This window comes from Chenopodium album, chromosome 23 (assembly GCF_948465745.1).
Source record: "Chenopodium album chromosome 23, dcCheAlbu1.1, whole genome shotgun sequence".
NCBI lineage: Eukaryota > Viridiplantae > Streptophyta > Magnoliopsida > Caryophyllales > Amaranthaceae > Chenopodium > Chenopodium album.
Genome location: NC_137856.1, coordinates 390,551 through 410,714, shown reverse-complemented (window position 1 = coordinate 410,714; position 20,164 = coordinate 390,551). Strand labels below are relative to the sequence as shown.

The window sequence follows — 20,164 nt, the reverse complement described above, 5'->3', positions numbered from 1 at the left end:
CAAACCCGACCTTCCCATTTATTTTCTGATTGACCAGTAAATTATTGCCTTTATAGTAGTTAATGTTACATTTGTTGGGTAAAACATTGTTTTGGTTGGCTGCATACATCTTTATATGCTTGAATATGTCATATAATTAGATAAGTTCATCCTTATATATTATATTGCACTTATTTTTTGTATATATATATATTTATCGATATATGGTTATATATATTGAACTCTTATATAAAACTACATAGCATTTCTGAAATCCCTTAATCAGTTGGTCTACCTGAACTCGAAATGTGTGGGTCAAGAACAAACATTTTCTGACCAAAACCTGAAATGTACCAAGCTGACAAATGACCTGAACCTGAACATTTTCAACCCCAACCCTTCCTAACCAACCTGGTTGTCAGTTCTACTTCTAGTGCTTTGTTTAAATACTATAAACATCTTCAGTTAAAATTTTGAACTGAAATTCTTATCCCCCAAGAGAACTGGTAGGCTATACAGTGAATTTTTACAAGTCTGCTGGCTGACAAGGTATTGTATTAATGGCTTTCTAACTGCTTTCTCTGTTGCCCTTGTTAGAGTTGGTGGAACATTTCCGTTCCTTTTGTAGCACAACATCATCTGATAGATCTGGCTTGTCTATAACTCCTTTGCTACTCCAAGCCTTACAAAGGATTCCAACCGTTACTGAGTCACATTCTCGCCAAATAGTTCCATTATTTTTGAAATTTCTGGGCTACAGTGATGAAAGCCCGCGGTGAGTGCTGATTTTTTTTTTTTTTTTTATTTAATTTTTTTTTTTAAAAATGAAATAATTAAATCTGGGCAAGTCATTTCATGGCGTGGCTTGGAGAATTGTACTGATTGTCTGTTATATATGTGCCTCATTTGTAGGTTGGAATCGTTTGATTCACTTGCTTGTGCTGGTAAGGATTGGAAAGTTGTACTCATGGAGTGGCTTAACCTATTTAAGTTGATGAAGAATCCCAGGTCATTTTACTGCAGTCAACTATTGAAAGAAGTCTTGGTGAATAGGTTTGTAAATATTTGTATCTCTATATATATATATATATGTCTGTTTTCCCTCTGTATCTTTGTGATTGGAATATGACGGGAGTGAGGTTTCCAGGTTGCTTGATAATAATGATGTTGAGATACAAATAAGGGTTTTAGATTGTCTCTTAAATTGGAAGGAAAGGTTCTTGCTCCCTTATGAGAAGCATCTGAAGAATCTTGTCAGTTCAAAATGTTTGAGAGAAGAAATTGCTACTTGGAGTTTATCTGAAGACTCTAATTTGGTTGAAGAAGAGAACAGAGCCCAACTTGTCCCATTAGTTATTCGATTGCTGATGCCAAAAGTTAGAAGCCTTAAGACACTTGCCTCAAGAAAGGTGAGATGGTTTAGTGGTTGATTGCTTTTTTTGTCCAATTGAATTGCTAACTTAACAAATTTTTGTTTCCTTATCATACAGCATGCAAGTGTGAGCAATCGAAAGGCTGTGCTGGGATTCATTGCTGAATTCACTGTTGCTGAGCTTCCACTATTCTTTCAACTATTGTTGAAGTCTTTGCAAATTACTGATCTTAATAATGAAGGAATAGAAAGTTGTGCTTGGGTTTCAGAGAAATGCAATTTGGATGGATTTGAATTGCCAACTTTATTGAATTTATTCTCTGTGGAGAGAATATTGGCCATTCCCTTAAAAAAGAGATTTGGGTTTTTGCACGTGGTTGAAGAAATTTTTAGTATTTTTGATGCTTCACGTGTCATCCCATTTCTCGATCTTCTCTTGGGCTGTGTTGTCCGTATTCTCGACAGCTGTGCTTCAAGTATTCTGAATAAAAGTCCTAAGCAACCTGCTCAACTTGATGGTTCATCCGATATTAACTTGCAAGAAAGTAGAAAGGAAGCTATGAGCCATGTATGGGTACAATTCACTACATAATTTACTGCTTTAATTTGTTTGTGATAAATGTTACATATTTACATATGCGTGTCTTTGGTGAGGCTGGAAAAGTAGATCTGGGCTTAGTTAGGTTCAGTAGGCACGTATAATAGTGTAACTTGTCTTTTTGCTACAAAATATGTATGTCACCAGTGATTATTATTGAAAATGGCTTTAATCTGTAGTATTACACTTACATATATACTTTGGATAAGCAGAAAATTTGCTGTAATCACTGATCATATTTGTGAATATATGTACAGACCAGCTCGGCGGTCAAGCAATTTAAAGATATGAGATCATTATGCCTGAAGATCATTTCTTCCATTCTTAATAATTACGAGGACCATGATTTTGGCTCTACATTTTGGGATATATTCTTCAGGGCAGTGAAGCCTTTAGTACATGGATTCAAGCAGGAGGGTTCAAGTAGCGAAAAGCCAAGCTCTTTGTTCTTTTGCTTTCTTGCAATGAGCCAGAGTCCGAGACTTGTTTCTCTTTTATGCAGAGAAAAGAACCTAATTCCAGATATCTTTTCAATCTTATCTGTTCCAACAGCTTCTGAAGCCATAATTTATAGCGTTCTCAAGTTCACTGAGAACCTTCTAACTGTTAAAGATGAGCTTGGGATTGATGGATATGTTATTGATGACGTTTTTTGTTCAAACCTTGATGGTCTTATTGACAGCCTGCATCATCTAATTCATTCATTCACTGAGAAAAAAAGGTATATTATTTTTTATGTGCTCGTTATGTTTCTAGATAGATCTCTAATTGAAGTGAAGATTAATTATCTGTCTTTTTTATTTCTGTTCGCCTGTTTTCTATCAAGATTTACTCAGCAATTCAGCATAATGTTTCTTGATGGTTCTTCAAGCATTAAAATATAATTGATGGGTGAAGACGTTTCTTCTTTCTATTCTTTAGCCTTCTTCATTTATATTCTTCTTGGTTAGCTACAAGGTCATTTAGGTTAGGAATATTGACAACCCTCTATGTGTCATAAAGTGAGAGGGTGAGGAAGTGGGACTGTAAATACTTTCTGTATTGGAAGGCATGTTTTTTTAAAGCTGTGAAATCTAGTAGGTAAAACTTTGCCTACTAAATGATCTGACTCCAAATTTAGGTATTTTTGTAATTGATGGAATTTTCTTATCTATTAATTTATTAAAGAAGTGCATAGAACCATGTACAAAAAGAGGATGAGGTGTCCTTGTAAAGTAATTGCAAAAACCATAACTGGAAAGCATCTCATTTTCTTTTAATCTCCCTTTAATATAATTGTGAAAGGCTTTCGCTGTTTTAGCCCATTTTGAAGCCACCTTTACGGTTATTCATCTTACATTAGCTACAAGGTTATTTTGTTGACAATTATTTTACTGATTTTTTTTTTTTTTTTTTATTTCATATATATCAGATATTTACTTATTCAATTTGATTATTAGTTTTATTACTGATTAAAATTTGTTTTTACTGATTGTCATTGGTTTGATGTTACCAAGTTTCTATTATCTTAACTATAAAAAGTTTTATTGTTCTAGTTGCTTGGCATCTATAATTGTTTCGTTTGTTCTACTCATTTTTTTTCAATTCAATTATTGTCATATTATCTTTCCTATCAAACCCTCCAACCACACATATGTACACATTTTCACTCTCTTACTTTATCTTACACCCACACACCCTTTTACCTTCTCTCTTACTTTGTTTTACAGCCACCTACCTTTTACACCCTCTCTTACTTATTTTTACACCCACTCATCTCTTTCATAGTTCTCTTACACCACATATCTACAGTTAAGTAGCGGAAAATTGAGAGATATTGTTAATTTTTCGTTAAAGTGATACATTAATACTACATTGACTCTCGTTATATCTACTTTCATTTTAATATTTCCCATGAGGCAGAGGATCGTTGTGAAACTCCAAGTCTCAAACATAGGACATATTTAATATTTGATAATATCCTAGTTTATTTGGATATTATCTAATATTATCTATCTAGTCGTTTTAAAGTGAAAATCCAGTCTCGTGTAATTTTGCTGCAAATGATGATGATTATTTTGGCAAATATCTATCTCTCACTCTATGTATATAAAGAATAACAATTACTTCCTCCGTTTATTTGTTTTTACCGGATTTACTTTTTATATTTGTTACTACCTCCGTTAACTTTTAGTTGCAACTTTGGAATATTTTATATCTCACAAATAATACCCCAAAGTTGCAATCAAAAGTTAACGGAGGTAGTATTTTTTTATGGTGAAGAGAATAGGGCCTCAATGGATTATCTAACGCTTTTAATTTGGCACTATTCTAGTAATCTTTATTTCTCCGGTTGACGCTCGTGCCTTCACTACTCATTCCCTCATCATTTGCTTTGAATCATTTTTCAGTCTCTATTTCATCATTTCTTCAGTGGATCTTGTTTTTTTTTTCCCCCCCTATAGCTTCTGCCAATTTTACTTTTGGGCAGTCAATCAATCAATCAATCAAAGCCTTAATCCCATAAGTGGGCAGTGAATGCCAAATTTACATTCTGGGCAGTGATTTTTTTTTTTGCCTGTATCGTTTTGTGGGTTTCATCCGTCTTTTTTGCAGGAAGTTGCTCAAACATCCTGGGGAAACTTTGCTGAGAGTTCTGAAATTGCTATCAAAGTTCATAAACGATCAATCAGGAGCAAGAAAGTTTGTGGATATCTTGCTTTTGCTTGCGTCAGATGGCATAAAAAATTCTGGTAGGGTCCTATTCCCTTTTCATTAAGAGTTCATTTTGTTTAGTTCTTTTTTCTGAAGTAATTTGTTTTATTTTCTTTGTTAGATTTGTGTATGGAAGCTTTGCAGATCCTCGGGGATATAGTTTCAGTATTACGAAGTGAAGCTAACACTAAAATCTTGAAGGCTGTATCTCCCATTCTTATATCTGCTGAAAGGGGTGTTCGGTCGTCAATCTGTAATCTTTTGGGTGCTCTTGCTGAGAATGATTCATCCATTCGCTCTATGGTAATTGTCTTAGGTTCTTAGAATTTCCTTTTTTATGGTTGCTAGGATTTTTTAAATTTTTTAACTTATTTTTTTTTTTTTAATTAGGGTGGGTCATGTCTTTTCCTTGATAATTTCTCTTGTATTTGCAGGTTAATCTCGTTTGTGAATTAAATGCCACCACTTCTGCTATGGAATTGGATGACCTTGACTTTGATATTATCATCAACGCTTATGACAGAATTACAGCAGATTACTTCTTCGGTGTTAGTGAGGATCAAGCTATAGTGATATTATCCCACTGTATTTATGACATCAAATCTGATGAGTTAATTTTAAGACAATGTGCGTATAAGTCACTCCTCTCATTTGTTGAATTCTCTGCTCTAATAACTGGGGAAGAAGTAAAGAACCAGGATGTTCCTGCACAAACAATGGCAATTGATGACCCTTATTGGACTGATAATCATATTCAGCATATTGTAAATAAATTCCTTTTGAAGCACATGGGAGATGCAATGACTAAAATAACAACTATGCAAAAGGTAGGCATCTTTTGAAACTCTATTCATTACTGGTATTATAGTGATTTATTCATATACTGGATCCTCAAGGTCACATTGATTGTTGGGTATGATTCTAGGAATGGATTGATTTGTTACATGAGATGGTCCTGAAGCTTTCAGGAATTCCAAATCTTGGAAGTTTAAAGGTCCTTTGCAGTGAAGATGCTGAAGTAGACTTCTTTAACAACATCGTTCATTTACAGGTATCAATTACTATCGAGTCTTAAGGGTTCTTTTTTTGTTCACCAGGGTATTTTTTTGGTTAAATTTCTGCAAAATGAGGGTTCACCCGAATTTAAATACATCTTATTATAATTTCGACAACAAAACCTAAGTCTTATTCTTTTATTCCCTAAAAGTTGAGGTAGGCTGCATGAATCAAGAATCAATTTTCCGTGCTCATACACATACTTTTTCCTTCATTTTCTTCTATATTTTGCCATGCTCTTGAAAACCCACTTTCATCATTACATTTCTAGCTGGGAACATTTCATTTAGATGGCTGCGATCCAGTTGATGACTTGACGTGGTCTTTTTGCGTTTGGATCAAGTTTATTGTGGTCTGCTCTAAGTTTAGTTTTTTGTTTTCAAGATTAAGTTACATCAGATGACTATCTGTGAAGAATGCCATTTTTCTTAAGATGACATGAAAAATAATTATAATTTGTGATAAATCGATTTGTTTCTTATCCAATTAAGAAGCTCCCTTTTCCTTTCAAAAAAACATAAGCTCCTTTCAGTGCTTACTGCTTAGACATAGGTTGACAACTTAGATTATGATGCAACAAAGTTAAGTTATGGCTTCAATATTAAGTTCAAATTCTCTTTTGTTTAGTTATTATTATGTGAACTTTTATTTTGGAGTACATAACTTTTGAACCATAAATTTATGCTTCCTCCATTCTCTTTTACTCGCAACTTTTTGACTTTCACGATTGCCAATGCATGATTTCAAACTTTAAATATATAATTATGAAACTTAATAATCTCAAAATTTGATTATGTGAAGGTATAGTACGAGACGAATCTAACTAAATCCCACATGACTCTATTTTGCCCGACATGTAAATCAACAAAGGTGGTTTAACTTTTGAGTTATAGCTAGCTTATTATTTTGATTTATTTCCAATAAGATAAATTGGTAAGAATTGCGCTTTCATATGGTAAGATTTATACGTTAAAGCATTAATTAAACAAGTATCAAATTAATTTGAACATGCCATGTTCTACTTTGACGGAATAAATGAACCATGAGAGCGAATGATTTCCTTTTAGGTATGGACTTATCAGTTATCTATTTATTACCATTCTTTTGGACTTGACTTCTGTTCACACCTATGTTTTTATTAAAATACATGTAAATACTTGACTAACTCCCATCACATCTACTTCTTTATTATATAACAGTAGATAACCCATTCAGTACTTATCACCTCAAAATTTGTTAAGTGATAATTGTTCAAATTAATGTGGGATGGCTGGAGTAATATATATTTTGGTCAATTGGGGATGTGTATTCACATTAGTTTGTAGCCATCAATATTCATGTCATTTATGAGTTAGGTCATTTCAAGTCAGCCCATGTGTTGGACCTCTTTTGATCTGAGTCTATCTTTAGGTAATTTCGGGTAATGATTAAATTTCTGAATATAATTGGGTCAAAACCAGGTCTCGAGTTGAACCTTTAGTGTCAGGTTACTCAGGTTTCTTCTTAACTCCTTCCATCCAAGTCGTTAGGATGCTCACCCGGTTCACTGGAGCGTAGCTCCGACTACATGCGGATTTGACCCGGGTCGTACACTTGGTTTATGGTGGGTGAGTCTCTCAATAAGAGTTTTTTTATACGGTGAGGCTCGAACCCGAGACCTCCCTTAAGTGACATAAAGCTGTTTACCACTTGAGCTAACTCTGATTGGTTTTTTCTATCCAAGTCTCTTTGGCCTTTCTCAGAATTTTACTTAATGGAAAGTGTATCTATAACATCTATTCCCTGCTTTCCCATATCCAACTTATAAAGTATAAAAGGTGGTCTATTCTTAACTCCCACTATCCAATTTGTATGTGATCTTCTTAGATTTGTTTCGAAATATGCTTTCAAAATATCTTACTATCATAATTTTACTATTTTTTTAAAGATATTAATGGTATTAAATGTGCATTGGAAAACATGAAATTACCAACATTGCGATTAGGAAATAGTGGCGGAATTTTTATATTCTACTGGAGTTAGTGAAAATCAGAACCATCATCACTTTGTTGAGGTCTATGTTCACCGCACTCGGCTGAAATCCCAGAGTGTCTGTGTCGACACGACATGGACATCAAATTCTCGTCAGATTCGGCAGTGTGCATTCGGGCATTTCAGAGAGAGACTGAAACTCCATTGTTGCCGACTTGCCGCCTGCTCGATAGAGTGAAAGAGGGGAAGGTGAAAGGCTGGGGTAAGTGAAGATGGCCATGGGTGGGATTAGTGGGATAGCCGGCAACAATCCGGTGGTTCTTGATAAATAAATGTTGTTCATCAATTTTTTTAAAAAAAAATTGAAGTGTTGACCCCCATCATTTTCTATATTTTTCTTTGATAAGACACTTGTACAAATTAATGGAATCACGTGACTCTTTTTTGTTAATCCTAGCTGAGGCCATTCTTTTTTACACTTTAACTATTTGTAAAACTTATTTTTAGTTTTCAGTTTCCATTACTCCATTTTAAATTATTTTAAAATAATATTATATTCTAATTTCCTAGGTATTAGACAATGAAAATTAATGAAATATTAAAATATTTTGTAATTTTTTTTTTAATTTTTTTTTTATTTTTTGCAAAAATGAAAGTGTCGTGTCCCTGCACCTGTGTCCAAATATAGGATAGAGTCCCCGTGTCCAATTTTTCTTGAAATTGACGAATCGGACAGTTGGACACATGTCCGGTGACAAGTTATTTTCCAGCCAGCTTTGGATCAAATGATGACTGTGTAATAGATCAATCTGGAGGGGTAGTTTAGGTATTCTAGTATATGTTAATTTATTAGGGTTTATAGTCCTTAGTATAAATAGGTAGAGAGGAGTAGAATGAAGGCAGGCAGAAATTTGGTATGAACCCTTTAGAGAGTTATGGCCTAAAGCCATTTTGGAGAGTTGTGAGCTAAACTCACTTTCGAAGATTGATAGCCTTAAGCTATTAAATTATCGTTTGTAACCCTTTTACTATTATTAATCAATTTAAAGCTTTCACCTTTATTAATTTGCTGTTTAAAATCTGAAATCACTGGGTGACCGAACTCAGTCCATTACACTTGGTATCAGAGCGGTTTTCCTGGCTGTCCGGTGCCGGAAACCACCGCTACGATTTTTCTCAAAAAAAAAAAAAAAAAAAAAAAAAGAAAGGAAAAATGACAGACTTTGAAGAGTCAATTAAAAGGGAGGTGGAGGCAGCAATCGCCCAAGCAATGGAGGGTTTCAGGAAGAGGGTTGAAGAGGCCTTCATGCCCTTCAAAGGCTTGCGTACGCGGCGGAACAAGGAAGGCATATCGGGATCTCTAGAGGAGCCTACCATCAGTGTAGTTTCCACAGAGAACACCGCAACTCAAGGGGTTGCAGCAGCCAAGAAGTCATTGGTAGAGAACTGCTCTATCACGTTAGAGGTTGAGAAGAAGAGTGAGGAAGACGTTGAGGACGACCCCACTCATCTTATCGGCCGAGAAGAGAGCAGATCCGTGACGGCCGGAAAACAAGATGGCTCCAAAATACTTGACGGCGAGTTAGATTGCGGAGTTGTAGGTGTCCCAAGAAATTTTAAATCCGGTGGAAGGTTTGGAGATTATGGAGCGGGATTTACTGGTGGAGGTCGAGGTGGCTTCGCCGGCGAATCTGGTGGACGTGCTGGTGGTTTGGCGGGTGGATTAATCGGTGTTAGTGGATCAGGTGGTGGTTCGGGTTGTCTGTGTTGGGCGAGTAAACAAAGGGCTGCAGGTGGTCCGAACTTGCAAAGTAGAGTTACAGTGAAGAACGGTGATTTTTCTGGTGGTTTTACAGGTGGTGGTAGCTTGTTCGAAAGTGGGCTGGGGTCCCCTGCAGGTGGCGGGACAGAAGGTGGAGAATCCCAAGGGTGGTGGGTATTTGGTAAGTTTCAAAAATCTGACGAAGGAAAGTTGTCGGGAAATTTGGGTGAGTCATACTTTGGCTTGGAGAGGAAGCCAATAGTGGAAGGTACTAGTAAGGGTAGACTTGTAAATGTGGGAGCTGATTACATGGCAGGGGCTGATAAAAGTGTTGACCCTATAGGAGTAGTTGGACTTGGACCACATGATATCTTCTCAGCTTGGAAGATGAGTTCAAATTATGTTATTAAGGGTATTATAGTCATTTGTGTATTGGGAGACAAAACAAATACAAGTGTCAGAGATAAGCTCAAGGGCAACGTGTTTACAATCTTCTTCCTATACCCTAATGAGTTTAGCAGCAATTTCTTTTATAAAGCCAGACCCTTAATTGGGCTCACCACAACAAGGCCCACTACCCCATTCCATGCTCCCAAGCCTAACATCTCTACCCCACACCCATTTTTAACATCCAACACCCTTTATAAACTAAACCCATCTTTAAAGCCAATCCTTTTTTATTTCCTAATCTTAGTTCAGGCACAAAAGTTTGGGCCCAAGATTTATGACTATATTTCTAAGTCCAATCTTACCATATTCTTTAACCCAGATTATCCCACCCTCCAACTCCCAACTTCTTCCATTCAAACAATTGTTGACCTGCTCCGAGTACAAGCCTACATACCAAGCTATACTTCATTTCTTCCCAGATTGCACACTTCTTGTTTTACCACTGATTTCATCCGAATTCCAATTACTTCCCTTGACAAGCTGCTGCGTTTTTCTGCTATGTTTAGGCTCCTAGAGGGAGTACTAACTCTCAACAAGGAACAACATTCCTCAATGCAGTCCGCTCTTAATTTTCGCCTATTCAAGAGCTGGAACAGTGGTCAGAGTTGCCAAGGCCGGAAATCGAATGCTGACTATTATCCACCTTGAGGACAAGGTGAAAGTTTAGGGGGCCGGTATTGTAATAGATCAATCTGGAGGGGTAGTTTAGGTATTCTAGTATATGTTAATTTATTAGGGTTTATAGTCCTTAGTATAAATAGGTAGAGAGGAGTAGAATGAAGGCAGGCAGAAATTTGGTATGAACCCTTTAGAGAGTTATGGCCTAAAGCCATTTTGGAGAGTTGTGAGCTAAACTCACTTTCGAAGATTGATAGCCTTAAGCTATTAAATTATCGTTTGTAACCCTTTTACTATTATTAATCAATTTAAAGCTTTCACCTTTATTAATTTGCTGTTTAAAATCTGAAATCACTGGGTGACCGAACTCAGTCCATTACAGACTGGTCAGGAAACATATGTTGAACTCCTAGTCATGCATGTCTAGCATGGTAATTACTAATTAGAATGTGTACTTAGAGAGGGAAAAGGCTAGGACTAGTATATACTTCCTCCGTTTCTATTTACTTGCAACACAGCCTTGTGGCACATGTTTTAGGTTGGGTTTATGTAATGTAAACGGATAAATTATTAATTATAATTTTTTCAAATGATACTTAACCCTATTCTAATTTTCATGTAAAAATTATATTGATAAAATCGCTCGTCTACCCTCACTAATCATCTCCTAAAACTGCGTGCCTAAAAGGTGTGTTGCAAGTAAAAGAAAACGGAGGAAGTAGGTTCTAAGTTCTGTTTGGCCTATTCCATACTGGCGCAGCTCTCTTATAACAAATTTTTTTTCGCAAGAGTGAATAATAGATATATTCTCTAGTCAAATTGTTGCTGGGAGGTCCATTCGCGCATGAAATCTCCAATCCTAAAATTTGATTTTTTTTTTCTCCAAATTCTATCTTTTAGTGTCATTGTTGAAGTCTTGAAGATGGGAATGGGAAGAATTAAAATACAGTCCTTGATTTTTGTTTTTGTTTTTTTTTTTTAAGTGCCCCAATTTATATTATTTATGTGTGCTTTGTAGATCTGTTTCATAAATTTCTTTTTCTTAAAAAATGTCTCTTTAGAATTAGTCAACAGGATTTGTAATGAGATAGCAACTTTTGAAGGATGTTACCCATGTTGGAGACTTATTTTCCCTTAGAATTTGCGTAGTATAAAGTGTTTTAGATTGGGCATTCCTTTGGTACTAATTTGGGCTATCTGCAAAAGATTTTGGTTGCCCCAGGATATACTGACGTAGGTTTGTTGAGATAGGGTCAAGAGTATCCTTTTCATTGGTGATTTGAAGCGACTGTTTGGACTTGATTGTTATTCCGCTCAAGTAGGGTGGGGAAGGGAGTGAGTTGAGAGGTTGTGTTCGGTAGCTTGGTGCTGTACTGGGACTGCCAGTAGTTTTTTGATTTGTATGCAAGTGATGACGGTAGTTTTTGGAGAAAAAAAGGGAAGGATATCTGTGTTTGTATCTGAATGATTCATCATCAATGAAGTTCATGATCAGATAATACTGACAGTTTTTTTTTTCTGTCATTTCTTTAGTCTCTAGATTTGTGCGACTCATATGTCTATGTAGCTTCACCTTAGTAGTGCCTGAACTCTCCCTTATTTATCTTTGTCTGATGTTTCAGCTGGATTGGCTCAATACTTTTTGTTACATTAGTTATTTGAGATTCCTGGTCCTGTTGTGTTGTGATTTCCTCAGTAATCAATTTCTCTTCAATTGGATAAAAGAAGGGTCCAGTGACGCAATTCATTCTAGATTATATGTTCCATATCTAAATTATGTTTATTAAAAGTATGAAAATTGCTTGTGTGTACTGCTGCAGTGCTGACTTATTTTTCCTCTTGCAGAAACATAGGAAAGCCAGAGCATTGTCACGCTTTAGAAATATTGTTGCCACTGGGCAGCTTTCAGAGGTTAGCTACATGTTGCAGTTTGCCTTGTCTTTTATACAGTTTTGGCCCTTTTGAGTTGTTGATTCATTTGCATTTTTCCTGTTCTCCAGTTCATGTTGAAGAAAGTGTTCATACCCCTCTTTTTCAGTATGTTGTATGACTTGCAAGCAGGAAAGGGGGAGCATATTAGAAGTGCTTGTCTTGATGCCATCGCTTCTATTTCTGGCCAATTGGGATGGAAATCATACTATGCTTTACTAATGAGATGTTTCAGGGATATGGAAAAAAAGCTCGATAGGGAAAAGGTCCTGTTACGACTTGTTTGCTCTATCCTTGACCAATTTCATTTTTCCGAGACCTATTCCTCACCTGACCTTCCAAGAAATGATGTAACAGAGAATGATCCTGAAGACAAAACTAATTCAGCTACTATACCCAAAGGTGCCAGCTATATGTTTTCTGCGACACAGGCCTGTCTTACTGGTACTGTGCTTCCTAAGTTGCAAAAACTGCTTGTTTCTGATCCACAGAAAGTGAATGTTAATATAAGTGTTGCCATCTTAAAAGTTTTAAAGAAACTTCCTGGTGACACCTTGGACACTCATCTTTCCAGTATTATTCATCGAATATCAAATTTCCTTAAAAATCGTCTCCAAAGCATTCGTGATGAAGCCAGATGTGCTTTGGTTGCATGTTTGAAGGAACTTGGATTTGAGTATCTTAAAGTAGTAGTCAAGGCTTTGAGTGCGACTTTGAAACGAGGATTTGAGCTTCATGTTTTGGGATATACTATTAACTTCATCTTGTCAAAAGGCCTTCCAGATACTGTAGGTGGTATGTTAGACTTTTGTTTGGATGAGCTGCTTCGTGCAGTAGATAATGACATTTTTAGTGAGGTAGCTGAGCAAAAAGAGGTGGAAAAGCTTGCTTTTAAAATGAAAGAGACTAGAAAACAAATGTCTTTTGATACACTTAGGTTGATGGCCCAAAATGTGACATTTAAATCCCATGGTTTGAAGCTGCTCTCTCCAGTAACTGCGCATATGCAGAAGCATTTGACACCAAAAGTAAAATTAAAATTGGAGAATATGTTGACTCACATTGCTGAAGGATTTGAAAAAAACTCCTCTGTTGAGCAGATTGATCTCTTTATCTTCATATATGGCCTAATTGATGATTGGCTTTCTGAGGATAAACGTAGAAGAGAAACTAAGTTAGTGGAGGGGTTAAAAATAGAAAATCATGTTGAGGCAAGTAGTAAAATTGTTATGAAATGTTATGTTGGGACCGAACCACAGTGCTCATATCTTATTGCAGTCTTTGCTCTTCGACTTCTCCACAATCGTTTGAGAAATATTAAACTTCACAAGGGCAATGATCATCTGATCTCACTGTTGGATCCCTTTATAAAGCTCCTGACATCTTGCCTGAGTTCTAAGTATGAAGAGATAGTAGATGTTGCCCTCAAGTGTGTATTCCCTTTGACAAGGCTGCCTCTTCCCTCCTTGGAATCTCAAGCGGACATAATAAAAGTGACATTATTGGGCATTGCGCAAAGTACATCTAATGTAAATAGTCCTGTAATGCAGTCCTGTTTAAAATTATTGATTGCCCTGCTACAGAGCACCAAAATTACCCTTTCAGCTGATCAATTGCATTTATTGATCACGTTTCCCCTTTTTGTTGACCTTGAAAATAACCCCTCTTTTGTTGCCTTGACACTTTTAAAGGCAATTGTGCGGCGCAAACTTGTTGTCCATGAAATATATGATCTGATAAATCAAGTTGCAAAACTAATGGTAACCAGTCAAGAGGAAGCTATCCGCAGAAAATGCAGTCAGATATTGTTACAATTCTTGCTTAACTATCAACTCTCTCAGAAACGAAGGCAGCAGCATCTTGATTTCCTTGTGATTCAACTAGGGTAAGATACCATATCATCCTTACTTGAGATGTAAAATGTAAAATTATCATTGTGTTCTCTTAGGCACATTGTTTTATGTAAATTTTGTTTGAAGGTATGAACATGCCACTGGGAGATCAGCTGTGTTGGATATGCTTAAGACAATTATTAAGAGATTTCCGGAGAGCATAATTTGTGAGCAGTCAACGATCTTTTTTGTCACTTTGGTTCAGGCTTTGGCCAATGATCATGATAATCAAGTTCGCTTCTCAATTGGCATTGTTATAAAGCATCTTCTTGGGCGCATAAACTCAGAATCACTTAAGTCCATTTTAAATATGTGTCTTACTTGGTATTTGGGGGAGCAACAACAGCTACGGAGCCTATCAGCACAGGTAATGATTTATATGATGGTAATATAGTTAATGTAATGCGTCTAACATTTTCGATGCACATTTCGTTCCCTATTCAACTTTTTTCCCCCTAATCTCTCTGTAGTGGTGGGTAGGATCAGTGGAGAATGAATGGGTTGTTCGGCACTTGAAATTGGATGATTTTGTTCTTAATTAAAACTTCATGATTGTTCTCAAGAGGCTTTATTTGTAGTTGCGTACTTATTTAAAATGGTTGGTGGGTGACTGGGTGGGTGGGTGTTTGTGATCAGAGCCTGTTGATTAATATCCTTTGCAGGCTATTTGTTCCCAGATATTATAGATAATGGTCTCAATCAGGCTAGCTATAGCTGGTTCTTGGTAGTCAAGCAGGTGATAAATTCTGTGCCTTTTATAGGCATGCTTTTCAGGGCTAAGCTGCCTGTGCTTATATGTGCCTCTTGTTGTCTATTGGTTTTCTCTTACTTGATTCTGGTGATGTTATTAAGCTGAATCTACTAAGCTGCAATTTCTTTTTTTTGGGAATTTATTGTCTGGTAACTTGCTTATGGTTTTAGAGTTGATACGCAAAATGTTCTTACTGTCAGTGTTTATTCTGTCCAGGCCCTTGGATTTGTTGTTGAAGTGATGAAAAGAGGATTTCAGAAGCACATAAATGATGTACTGCCTGTTATGAAAATGACCGTGCAGTCTGCTATTGATGTGTTGAATGGTGGGCAGCTAAATCTGTCAGATCCTGAAACAATTCCCTTTTGGAAGGATGCATATTATTCTTTCATTTTGCTGGAGAAAATTCTTACACAGATTCCAGAATTATTCTTTGTTGGGGATATTGAAGTAAGTTTCTTGTTGTCAGCTCATAGTCCCTTTATCTTTTCGAAATCCAATTTAGACTAGAAAACATGTATGTAGATGTTTATAAATGATACGCATAACTTAACATATGATATTATGAGTTTATGACAAGGTATCCTGGGTAAGGTTTTTTTTTTTTTTTTTTAAGTATTGATCTTGCTTAGTGCTTAAATTTCTCAGAGTTGGATAATGCTGGTATATAGTTTTGACCTGAAATGTTTAAACTAGGTTGCTATTTAGAGAGAATTCAACAAGGGTAATAATTTGCAGCAATTAATCTAAATATTCTCAAGTGTTTGTTGGTAATACTTTCTTTTTTCCAGGATATATGGCAGGCAGTCTCTGAGCTTCTTGTGCATCCACACCCATGGATTTGTAACATATCCAGCCGTCTTGTTGCATTGTACTTTGAACAAATGGGAAAGAAAGGGGAAAAAATCGGAACAACTTGCCTTACAAGCACGAGTAGGATGTTCCTGATTGCTTCGTCTCTATGCAGTCGATTAAAGGTTCAACTCCCTGATAAAGGTGTAAGAAGAATTGTTAAATGCAATCTTGCATTTGCAATCTGTGGTATACAGTCTCTGTTGCGTCAAACAGAATTTCAGGATCCCTGTATATTTTGGTCCTCCCTCGGTTCACGCGATCAAGGATGTTTTCTTAAAGCTTGTCAGTTGCTTGATACAAAAAGTGGAAGGAGTATCACCGAAGTGCTCACTTGTGGATTTGATGACGATAATTTTGATCAGAAAAATGATAATCTTAGTTATTTGCTCGTGTCTGGTTTACTAAACACAATGGGAAAAACTGCCCTTCAAACTGAGGATACTCAGGTCAGTGAGCTCTTAGGTTGTAAAGCACAGATACTGAACCAGTTGTTCTTTGCTTGTTCACATTGTATAATTATGGCATTTTTGTTCTCAAACCTTTATTTTATCAACACGTTTTAAGCATTCTTATAAAACTTTCTTGAAGTCTATTCTTAGTTTTCTTTAAAACTTCTTTAGTTTTACTTGAATGCTCATTTTCACTTTACTCGCCTTTTTCAAGCTCTTTCAATGGATTATTTTGTCAAGTCTCTTTCCCTACATATTATGGTTACCTATGATGATTCATGTTAGCCGACCCTAGATCATTTTAGGACTAAGGCTTTGTTGTTGTTTTTGTTGCTTCCTTTGTTGCTAAAGACTTTTTTACTTTATAAATTTCAGACGAAGATGATTCTTGGTAGTCTTAGACTGGTGGCTGAGCAGACCACTCAAGAAGATTGCCTGCAGTATGCCTATTTGTTGTTGTTCCCAATTTACAAACTTTGCGAGGGGTTTTCTGGAAAAGTAGTTTCAGGTAAGATTTATAATTTTCTCAACCTCCAAGTATTTCGTATTGTTCCTATTGTCTGCCACATTGTTGCACTGAACTATTAGGCTGGCTTTGAAGACATTGAAGTGCATTTTTGGTGATTTGAGCAGGGTGGCTTGTTTGGTTTTAAGTTTGTAACTATGACAGTATGAAGGAAAAAAATAAAATTAAAGTAAAACAGCTTTGGCTTATTTAAGCAGGTGGCTTATCTCGCCAATTACCTATGAGTAGCTTTCAGCAAAGTGGAGTGAAAACAAATTTAGAGAGAGGGAGAGAGAGAGAGAGAGAGAGAGAGAAAAAGAGAGGGGGCGGGGGGGAGATTAGGGAAGGAGAGTTAATAATAGAACCACTCTCCCTTTCTGGGGAAATCATTACCTTTGAATTTTTATTATGTGAAGCGCAGCCAGGGTAGGTTTAGAGAGAGAGAGAGAGAGAGAGAGAGAGAGAGAGAGAGAGTTAATAATAGAACCACTCTCCCTTTATGGGGAAATCATTACCTTTGAATTTTTATTATGTGAAGCGCAGCCAGGGTAGGTTTATATTCTCTATGCTTTTGCATTTATTAGTTGAAAACTTAAAATGTCTTTTTCATCTGTATGCAGATGATGTAAAGCAACGTGCAGAAAAAGTTCGTCAAAAGATACAGGAAAAACTTGGTACTCAGAACTTTGTACAAGTTTACAACCAGATGAGGCATGATCTTGGAGAAAAAAGGTTCAAGAGGAAGCAGGAGGAGAAGCTCTTGGCTGTTATTAATCCTGTCAGAAATGCCAAGAGGAAAATGGGGGTTTCTGCCAAACATCAAGCCCACAAGAAGAGAAAAATGATGGTTACCAAGATGGGTAGATGGATGCGCTAGGTGCAAATTTTCTTGGTTTGGGTATCAATTTTTATTGTACATATCTCTTACTATAAATGCCCAAATTTGACAGTTCACTCTTGGTTAGTAGGGAAATTACTCGAATGGACTAAGAGTCTTGACCTAGTCCTCTGAAATTTCTCAACTAGCTTTGTGGTCTGTTATATACTAGGTGGACTGGAGAACTTGGTGGTAGGAATTGTAACTGCTTGTATATATAGATTGCGATGCCTTGAATCATGGCGATGCAATGTCCCGTCTCAAGGCAAATTTTGTTAGAAATTGTGAGATAAAAATTTTGAATTACTCAATTGATAAAGCTCTTTTGCATTTATCTGCTTTGAAGAACCTATGAACTTCTTTCTAGTATTCTCAATGCACGAGCCTCTTGTTCTTGATTTTTCATTAATTACTAGTTTCTGCACAGCAATAACATCTAAACAAATCGGAGATTATCTTTATACTATAGTAGTGTTTCTGCAATCTTGCTATGATTATTATACATAGGAAGGAAATAAGATATAAGAAATACAGTTTTGCAAGTTCAACATTTTTTATTTACAAGAGATATCTTCACATGAGGAGGAAAATTTATGCTTAATTGAACAACTTTGTATGCTTAATTTTCCAACCATTACATAGATATTGTAATACTAGTCCCAGAATCACTGGACATTTATTGAACAGGTCATTGATCCTCTTGGTAGCTTTTGCAATGTGCAGCCAAGCTGTATCTTATCTGCCAGCGGCTCGGAAGTTTTACTACAAACTACCATCAATTCCTCCAAAACTGAAGCGTTTCTCAGAAAATATTTAACCATTTCAAGTTCCCATTCTGTTTGCAAGTATTCCTCTATTATGATTCTTTTGAGATGAAACCTCAAACAAGAAGGGATTACTTGAGTTTTACTCCATGATTTGATTTCTTCTCTAGTCACCATCAAATAACCTTCATCTTGTTCGTCAATTTCTGCCAAGATCCCCTGAGAACATGAGATTGATAAACAACATTAACAACAATTTTAAAGGAATTTGGAATGGATGAGTGGTAACTACAGCATTTTGGGCATTCGTCATTAGAAGAAAAAAAATAGACCCTTGGATATTCAAGTGTTTCCAGAAAAGGTGAACAGTTTAGCAGCTCCAACAATAATTTATTCCATGAACAATAATTTGTTCATTCATGTACGCGAGGTGAAGGTGAATTCATGCTTCAACTAGAGCAATGGAATAGCACAACGCATTATAGTCCGTTAAATTCTCTAAATTAGGAACATCCAGTACAAGCTTGCACCTTGAGTGATCGCCATCAAAATAAATATCTAAGTCCAATATACGAAGGGAAGGATTGGAAATATTAATGGGAATGGAAGAATTCAAGGAGCCATCTAGAGTCATGTGTTCAAGGGACGGGCAGCTCGAAGCCAACCTAGTGATAGTGAGGGAGTCATCAGCCAACCTAGTCATATTGATATGCAACTCTTTCAAGTTTGGGAAACACACAGATGGGGGAAGTTGAAGATCAAGATTCGTGTTGAGCTTTGACAACCAAAGATGGCCGAGGGCAACTTATCAGACACGAATATTAATATCAAGCTCTCGGGTTAAAGGAAAAGATACCCATGCATTAACATCCATAATGGGGAGTCGTCAAAGGTGTAAACCCGCCTCCAATGCCTAGACATAACACTTGTAGCAACAGCATCTTTTGTGGGAAGGGATGAAAGTATGTTATGTAACAAAACATCTGGTATATCGCTCATCCTATGAATTGACTAATTATGTAATTTCCATTGGAGAATTAAAGCAAGGTCGGACTATTTCATTTTCTTATAAACATTATCTTTTTATCCTACTCCGTATATTTTATACAGATTATATAAATTGGGGTGTTTATTCTTCATTAATTTATCAATTCATTAGATTTTTCTTAAATTATTTCTACTACATACATATTACACACAAATAAGCTAAAAAATATTTTTAAATCGTAAATTATTGTTAAAATCGTGCATCGCACGAGCCTAATCTAGTTATAAATTAATTTACTTCCCATCTTTTTACAAAGGGAAAATTGCAAAAAATAATAAACATTTGACTTGTGGATTATACATGAACATTACAACCTTTTAGGGTACTCCCTTCGTGTTTTTTTAAGTGATACATTTTCCATTTCCGACCGTGTTTTTTTAAGTGATACATTTCCTTTTTTGGTAAAACAATACATTAAAATATTATATCTCTCTCCTCTCATGGTCCCCACCCAAACCCACTACTACTTTTTTATTATATCTTTCCTCTCACATTCATTAATTTTCAATAAACTATTAACCCCACTATCATTTTTTAACAATTTTTTAATACTCCACTACCCCACGTACCTCTTATTTTATTTAAGTCAATTAA

The 20,164-nt window shown here is 36.1% G+C and overlaps 1 protein-coding gene across 1 annotated transcript in view; it reads left to right on the top strand.

The window, feature by feature from the left end:
• LOC145607692 (uncharacterized) overlaps positions 1-18,163 on the top strand; it is a 29,408-nt gene extending 11,245 nt beyond the window's left edge. The window contains exons 16-31 of the mRNA XM_081663283.1: positions 577-754; positions 892-1,032; positions 1,127-1,388; positions 1,470-1,919; positions 2,207-2,670; positions 4,545-4,681; positions 4,765-4,946; positions 5,078-5,470; positions 5,569-5,694; positions 12,346-12,411; positions 12,501-14,314; positions 14,409-14,688; positions 15,289-15,522; positions 15,864-16,373; positions 16,752-16,884; positions 17,502-18,163. Of these exons, the coding sequence (XP_081519409.1) occupies positions 577-754; positions 892-1,032; positions 1,127-1,388; positions 1,470-1,919; positions 2,207-2,670; positions 4,545-4,681; positions 4,765-4,946; positions 5,078-5,470; positions 5,569-5,694; positions 12,346-12,411; positions 12,501-14,314; positions 14,409-14,688; positions 15,289-15,522; positions 15,864-16,373; positions 16,752-16,884; positions 17,502-17,758 (5,627 nt within the window). The 3' untranslated portion in view covers positions 17,759-18,163. The remainder of the gene's footprint in view (positions 1-576; positions 755-891; positions 1,033-1,126; positions 1,389-1,469; positions 1,920-2,206; positions 2,671-4,544; positions 4,682-4,764; positions 4,947-5,077; positions 5,471-5,568; positions 5,695-12,345; positions 12,412-12,500; positions 14,315-14,408; positions 14,689-15,288; positions 15,523-15,863; positions 16,374-16,751; positions 16,885-17,501) is intronic.
• Positions 18,164-20,164: the final 2,001 nt, after the last annotated feature.